Source organism: Atta cephalotes, assembly GCF_000143395.1.
Source record: "Atta cephalotes unplaced genomic scaffold scaffold00021, whole genome shotgun sequence".
Lineage (NCBI taxonomy): Eukaryota > Metazoa > Arthropoda > Insecta > Hymenoptera > Formicidae > Atta > Atta cephalotes.
In genome coordinates this window covers 3242694-3250815 of record NW_012130085.1, presented here as the reverse complement: position 1 = coordinate 3250815, position 8122 = coordinate 3242694, and the positions used below count along the sequence as shown (strand labels likewise).

Below are 8122 nucleotides of genomic sequence, written 5' to 3'. Positions count from 1 at the left end.
AGAGAGAGAGAGATAAGTTCAAGAATTTCTATAATTTAAGTCGTAACTTTGAAAATTTAAATTTTCAAAAAATGGATAAAGAATCAAAAGGATATTAAATAAGAATTGATACAAAAAATGTGAGAGAACAGCGATTTAAAAAATTTTTAGAATTTTCAATCCGCGCATTTGAACTACAAAAATGTTTTAAAACTGACCCATTCAAGTATCTAGAAAATATAATCAATGACATAATGATTTAGTAATTAATAGAATAAGTAGGATGGCGATAAAAACTCCAAGTATTTCAATTTTATAACTCTGTTTTTAACATCATTCCTTATATTTTTACATTTTATCAATGATATAACATTAAAAAATCAAGGTAAAGATAAAAAAGTAACTATTCTTTCAATAAATATTCCCGCTTAGCAGTGTTCCAAGATACAAACAAAGCATAACTAAAAATACAAAAATATCCTTTTTTATATTTTTCTATCAACAAAAGATTATTATTATTATAATAATATCAAAAATTATTTTATATAATACACACAAGGAATCTTGTATAAATAATAATAATAATAATAATCTAGGGAATTTTTTTATGTCTGTAAAGACTGGCGGCTGAGTCAGCTGTTATCTTGAACATTCTAATTCACTAGTCACACGTCAGAATTTTCACAACTCCGAGTTCTAACAAAACATAGACAAAAAGAGAAAAAGAGAGAAAGCTGCAAAGCTGTCTTCTGCTACCTGCAAGATAATGGTACACCGTTGAGAAATGACATTTCGATCACGTTTCGTACTGTCGTGCAGTTGGAGTCTCGTTGTTGGGATCTTATTGTTGTGTGGTATATCGCGACATGTGTCATACGGCGAGGACACAACTAACCTAAATACAAGCGGGATCGTCACCGAGAACAAGATCACGTTCACGGTGACGAACGCTCCGGTCATTCCGAATGTCACAACAAACGTGAACATATCACCTGAAGTATCTAGCACAGCGCAATCTGCGAATAGTACAAGCTACGTTGTCAGTTACAATGCTAGTTCAACAACTACGAAACCGCCACCATTACCATTCGCAAGCACGGCGCAACCTGACAATGTTGCAAGCGACCAGACGACCGAGAGGAGCAGTGCAACACCACCAAGTTCCATCAATGACAAGAACACAACAGATATCTCTGTATCATCGCAGAGTCCAGATGCTGTCAATTCAACCAATGCTACTACGACTACAGCCGCTCCAGCAGAACCAGTCCTGCCTGACAAGGGCTCTGCTGAAGAGGAGCACAACAGCTCCATGTCTATATTCTTTGTACTATGCGTCCTAGCGCTAGGCATATTGTTAATACATCTGATGCTGCAGACTAATTTCCAGTACCTTCCCGAGTCGGTGGTGATCGTTTTCCTAGGTGCTGCGATTGGCATGATCATAAACCTCATGTCACATCAGAATATTGCAAACTGGAGGAAGGAGGAAGCCTTCTCACCGACCGCATTTTTCCTAGTCTTACTTCCACCCATCATCTTTGAATCAGGATATAATCTGCATAAGGGAAACTTCTTTCAGAATATCGGCAGTATCATGGTATTTGCCATCTTTGGAACGGCCATCTCTGCATTTGTCATCGGTGCTGGAATATATCTTCTCGGTCTGGCAAAAGTGGCATACAAGCTTAGCTTCGTTGAGAGCTTCGCCTTTGGGTCGTTAATATCAGCGGTAGATCCAGTCGCCACTGTTGCGATTTTTCATGCTCTGGATGTTGATCCAGTTCTGAACATGTTAGTCTTTGGAGAATCAATTCTCAACGATGCTATTTCTATCGTATTGACCACCTCCGTCCTAGAGTCTAACAACGCGGCGACGACCAGCGAGGCTATCATACTTGGTCTGAATCGATTTTGCCTCATGTTCTTCGCATCTGCGGGTATTGGCGTGGTATTCGCTTTAATAAGCGCGTTGCTGTTGAAGCATGTAGACCTCAGGAAAAATCCATCTTTGGAGTTTGGCATAATGTTAGTGTTTACATATGCTCCATATGTTTTAGCAGAAGGCATACAACTGTCAGGTAAACATTTGTAATAATTATATAGAAAATTTCTTGATTATATGACTGCTACTTTATTTACTGTATACTAATTCATTGTTGCAGGAATTATGGCGATTCTATTCAATGGAATAGTCATGTCGCACTATACACATTTCAATTTGTCAACTGTTACGCAGATTACAATGCAGCAGACAATGCGAACTTTAGCATTCATTGCTGAAACCTGCGTTTTTGCATACTTGGGATTAGCATTATTCAGCTTTAGACATAGGGTATTGTATAATAAGAATATGGTATAATATATTCGAATAGTCCTTAAATGTTTTTAATTAAATTCTAATTTTTAATTAATTTCTTTTTTTTTTTTTTAATAGTTTGAGCCAGCATTAGTCGTTTGGTCTGTGATCTTGTGCCTGATCGGAAGAGCTGCCAATATCTTTCCATTGGCCTTACTCGTTAATCGTTTCCGCGAGCATCAAATCACGAGGAAAATGATGTTCATCATGTGGTTTAGTGGCCTGCGCGGTGCTATTTCGTACGCATTGTCACTCCATTTAGATTTCAGCGATGAAACACGCCACGTTATTATAACAACGACGCTTATCATCGTATTGTTCACAACTTTAATATTCGGTGGATCCACTATGCCTCTATTGAAATTTTTAAGGGCCGAAAAGAAGCAGAAAAACAACAGCAGGCGGAAGAAAAAGGATAAGGAAGTTACATTGAGCAAAACAAGAGAATGGGTAATTTAAAAAGTCTTACGGTACAAATAATTAATATACAAAATCTTTGTGTAGATAATACATTATTTTTCTATCTATAGGGACAAACCATTGATTCCGAACACTTGTCGGAACTCACGGAGGAGGAAATGGAAGTATCCTTCTTGCAATCGCGAATTCGTGGTTTCGCAAGATGGGATCTGAAATTTTTCATTCCGTTCTTCACGAGACGATTCACACAGGAAGAGTTGAAGGACTGTAAATCACAGATGACAGATTTGACGAATCAATGGTACCAAGCAATCAGAATCAGTCCAATAGAATCGGATGACGAAGCGACTACGGCATCAACCGCACAATTGAATTTGAATATCACTGGAACAGCTAAGGAACAACCGCGCGGGAAGGAGAAGAACGGACGTCCTAGACATGGGTCTATATTAAGTATTTAATTTATTTTGTGTGTGTATGATGTGTCCTTAAGTGTGCTGAACTCTGTGCTTTTAAATTATATTGCCTGTAAATGGGTGTATATATAAATATTTATTAATAATACTATTAAATCTATAACAGTATAACAGTATAAATATTTTCACAAGAATAAGAATTCGTTTTCATTAAAGCTGCAAACATTACTCTATTCTAACGAACTGAGAGACTTTTACGATTTTCTCTATTTAAAGTTAGTACAGAATTTCTCTTTGACTTTAAATTTGCTTAATATTATTACATAACGTTTTATTAATTAATGCACTTCATTGATATATTTGAATGACATATAGAAAGTTATTTCATATAATTTGCTAATTATTTCTATAGTTTGTGGACAACTATATGGAAAGAGAAAGAGTAGTGGAACATTGTCAGTTTGCACAGCTAATTCTATAATATACAGCTACAATATGAGTGAAATTTTTCTAAGATGTTAATAATTGTCCCTTGTATATCATATTTTTGTAATTTATTTGTTTCTGCCTAATATTTACACGCATTTATATAATTACAAATTGTTATATTATTGCTTATATAGTGAACAACAGTGTATTGTCCAATATGCTTGCCTTAAAAGCAGCTTGGCAACGGTGATGGGCAGTAAATTGATCTCAGCAAGATCGTAAAAAATTAACAAAAGTATTATTAATTTGCAGAGCTGAGGAGGATTGGTCTGATTAAAGTCCAACTTATTCCCACAAATATATCTTTTCCTGTGGATTATATTAATCTCTTATTCCAATGTAATTTTTTAATCGAATAATATCGAATAATACTTGTTGAATTAATGAAGATTGTTTAAACTATTTAGAGATTATATGATCTGATACTTTCGTTAACATTAGAGATATATATACAAATAACAAGTTTCTATTTATGTTAATCTTGTTGTGCATATTTGTAATTATTCTAAAATTAAATTGTACATGAAAGTAAAATTATAATAACCAGAAAACAATGAAGTCTGTCACGGAATGTGCCGATAGTAATATTGCATATTTTATTTATTTAATATTATTTACCAATCATACAATTATATAATTATATATTAATAGCTTATTAGTTACTTCAATAACTGATAAGCTATTCGATAATCTAATAAGCTATTCGAAAAGAACTTGATAAAATTAACATAAATAACGGTAAATTGATTGAAATAATTTACAACAGCCTCTTCTTATTATCTCTTTCACAAAATTTTTAATCTTGTAAAAAAAGTATATTGTTATCTATATTAGTATAATGTTTATGCCAATATTTGTTAGTATTTATGATATGAAATTGATTATACATTGACCTCGCCAAAGTATTGTAGCCTTGAAAGTATTTAATTTGAATGAACAGAGAAAATGTAAGAAATTAGAATTAAAAGGATCCATTTCCTATTAATTACCTGCGATGATATTATTGTGAAGAGGAAATACGTATATCATGTGAAAAGTTACCAGCACGTGTTTCGTATCATATCATTTGTGGGAGGAATGTGTTATCTTCTTCCTTTAGGCCGAGCGTTAACCCAGCTGAATTTTGTAGTTAGAAACCAGCTGGCAGAAAATATGCGAGTATATATCCTACGTTCTACTGTTAAGAATAATCATGTGAAATATAACCGATTACATTTGTCAGGCAATACAAGTTCATTCTGTAACTAATGATATACAAGCGGGAAAGTATATTCAAGGAATTGCGGAACGAATTTCGTTAAAGTATTCTCTTATTCTCTTCGTCCAATATTCGAAAAATGCATATATAAATTAAGAAAAACGTGAACATATTGTACATTACACTTTGTACGATCGTAGTCACATCGAGGGACAATAAAGGTGATATAATTTGTGATATACATATATAATAATAAACTTACGTAAAGCAAGACTTCAAGCTGTTGTTTTCTACCTTAAATAATGGATGATAAGTGGAAAAAAAAAGAGAACTAATTTATTTTGTTGCGAATTTATTTTCCATGTTATATATCGTTCTCTCTCAGATGGGGGGGGGGGGTAGGGGAGGGTACATGGTTATCTGTTATTTTTTTATTCTTTACGGCAGGGCACATAACGGAGGCAGCGTCTAAACATCAAATCCATTTATTCGTTCGATTCGTTATGGCTATTTTATTATGCTCTAGTTCTTAACGCTTCGCACAGTCGTTACATCGAGTGACTGGAGCACGAGACATTAGCGTACAATAGATTCGCAATGATTATATTAGGTATTTTTGTTTTTCTCTTTCTTGAGCCTTTCCATAAGTCGTGATCCACTAAAGATATCCGAAGGAAAGAGTGCGTTTTAATTATATGATACGCTCGCATGAATGATGATTTAACATATCTTCGAATATTCATTCGAACATTAGTGTAGAAGAAAAAGTTTCAGTTGGAAACGATCAGGAGAAATTTATAGGAATTTGCTAACGTAAAATGGATTATGCGACTAGGAAAGGAATGATTCCACGATAAGTTCGAAAACGAATCTTTCTTCACTCCAAACATAATCTTGTAACTAAATGCCGAACGAAACGCGCTTAAACATGTGAAATTTCGAAATCAATTCGCTTATTATTTGCAGAAAAACCCAATGACGACGCGTGCCCCGAGTGACGTCTCCCGTTCCTCCGCATCTCCCAGATATGTGACGCGATCAGGCGGATTAATTAGCCAATCAAGCGTTCTCTTCGGTCCTCTCGCGAGAGGATTCGATCACCCAGCCGGTACAAAGGACATATTTTTATCGAGCTAATCTGGGATATTGTCTAGAAGAAGAGCATGACAACAACACCGTTCTGCTTTCCCTGTCCCGTTGCTCCAGTCGTTTTTCTCGCGACGCATCGTCCAAGTTCAATTCGCTGTAACTTGCATGTCTCGTTTTTGTCGGCTCGATGAACTTCTAAAGATGATCGTCACGTATCGCGGACGCCTACACGCGTCTCTATCGATAGTTTTTACACCCGTTTTATTAAAACGTCAGTCGCACGGCGGGATCTCGTGGATCTACCGGCGATCGCAAATTGGCTAAGCATGCAGAGTTTAAATGGCTCTCTATAACGCTACGAGACCAGTATGACTATGTACCAATCAGTGAGATAATAATAATATTATCGTACAATTTCGCGTCTCCCTTTCTTCTCTATCTCCCTTTTTCGTTCTTGCTCTCGCGCGCGTACAATCCAATATCTTCTCAGATTCTATCTGGTTCTGATATATAATTGCTGTACATTTTAATGTCATGACTCGTTCGGGTCTCTGCCAACCCCTCCGCGGTTTAATCGCCAAATGATTGATCGTCTAAATATGCGAACGCTCTTCTAAAAATGTGCAAAACCCCCGCACCGGGTTTATCCGCAATATTTACAGTATCTCGCGCGCATTGTGACTTACATGTAATAAAACTTGGTGTTTGATAGCAAAGCATTCTCTCATAAAAAAAAAAATGTCCATTACTCGCGTTCTCCCCAACAATTCCAATATCTTAAGATTACAAAGAGGAAATCGCGCGATAAAATCCCTTCGACAATGCGCACGCAACTTATCGTCGACGTAATTTTCACTCCTCGATCAAGGCCACATTCCTCGCATTCTAATTCGCATTTTAATGTCGTGGTATCGATACACTTCGTCGTCCTTTGAAGACTGAATAGAAGCGGATTTCCGCAACGATTTACATTTCAGTAATGATTATAATTAAGGAACGACCGACGATTCGCACAATGCAATTCCGCTATACGTTTAATGTCGTACAAGTTATTTGTTTTGCGTATTATACGCAATTATCATATTCAGAACGAGGAGGCAATCGGTATCATATTTCGCGGCTCGGTCTGCACGAGAAAAGGAATGTCGAAAGTTTATCTGAGAAGCGCACGTGCGATTACAACCGTAATCTTTGTCATGCGGGAATTTATTATTTTTAAACCGCGATATGATATCGGCTGCTCCGATCCCAAAGTATAATATTATAATTTAAATATTGGTGTATCGTGTCAGATCGACATTCGAGATCTTCTCGAGCGCGATTAATATACCCGATTAAACATATCTGTTTCGTTCGGAACAACGTTTAGAATCTACCGATTAGAACATGAGTCCCTGGTGTGTGAATTTCAATATATTGGGTCCCTGTATTTATATACCACTTCCTCCCCTTTCATCCGACTGATCCCTCCATAATCATTCCATATCCGCGAATCTCTTACATTTATACATATTATGCGCGAAAGATAATCTCTCTCTATCGCAAAGGGGGGAAAAAAGAAAAGAAATGGAGCGCTTCGCGACTATTCTTGTCTCTCATTTCCTCTCCCCTTTCTTTGCTATCTATTTCGCACAAATAAAATTATTCCGCTCGTGAGTCGGAAAAGAAGATCAATGGGGATGTCTCGTACATCAAGGGCTATACACAGTTCACTCTATATTATCATTTGTTAATTAATTCCTTCTAACTATATCCTAATGCCAAGCAGCGAGTCACACCTATGTAAGTTATCGCTTCAATATATCCATGTGTTTATATATTTATGTATAGAGTATGTATATATATATATATATATACACACACACTAGAGATATTAATATATATATATGTATGATACATATAATATATTAATATGAGATATATTTATGGTGACAGTGCAAACGATCAGACGCGACGACTTGTGAAGTCGCAAAAGCCGCAACACGGTACTTGAGCTCCGATTGATCTAATGACGATTGGGACGCGATTACCTACGCTGACATATCTAATAAAATCATTAGGTCTAATCAACGATTATTGATAATTAAATCGACGGAAGCGAATTCTCTAGTTGCTTCGATCGATCTCTCCATAATTTCTTAATCGAAGATAGAAACCGATCGGATATATATA

The 8122-nt window shown here is 35.9% G+C and overlaps 1 protein-coding gene across 1 annotated transcript; it reads left to right on the top strand.

Moving 5' to 3' along the window:
* The first annotated feature begins 763 nt into the window (after positions 1-763).
* Positions 764-3940, top strand: LOC105619387 (sodium/hydrogen exchanger 8). The gene is made up of 5 exons (XM_012200907.1): positions 764-2060; positions 2145-2314; positions 2417-2788; positions 2869-3200; positions 3916-3940. Exons 1-5 carry the CDS (start codon positions 764-766, stop codon positions 3938-3940), a joined length of 2196 nt encoding a protein of 731 aa, XP_012056297.1.
* Positions 3941-8122: the final 4182 nt, after the last annotated feature.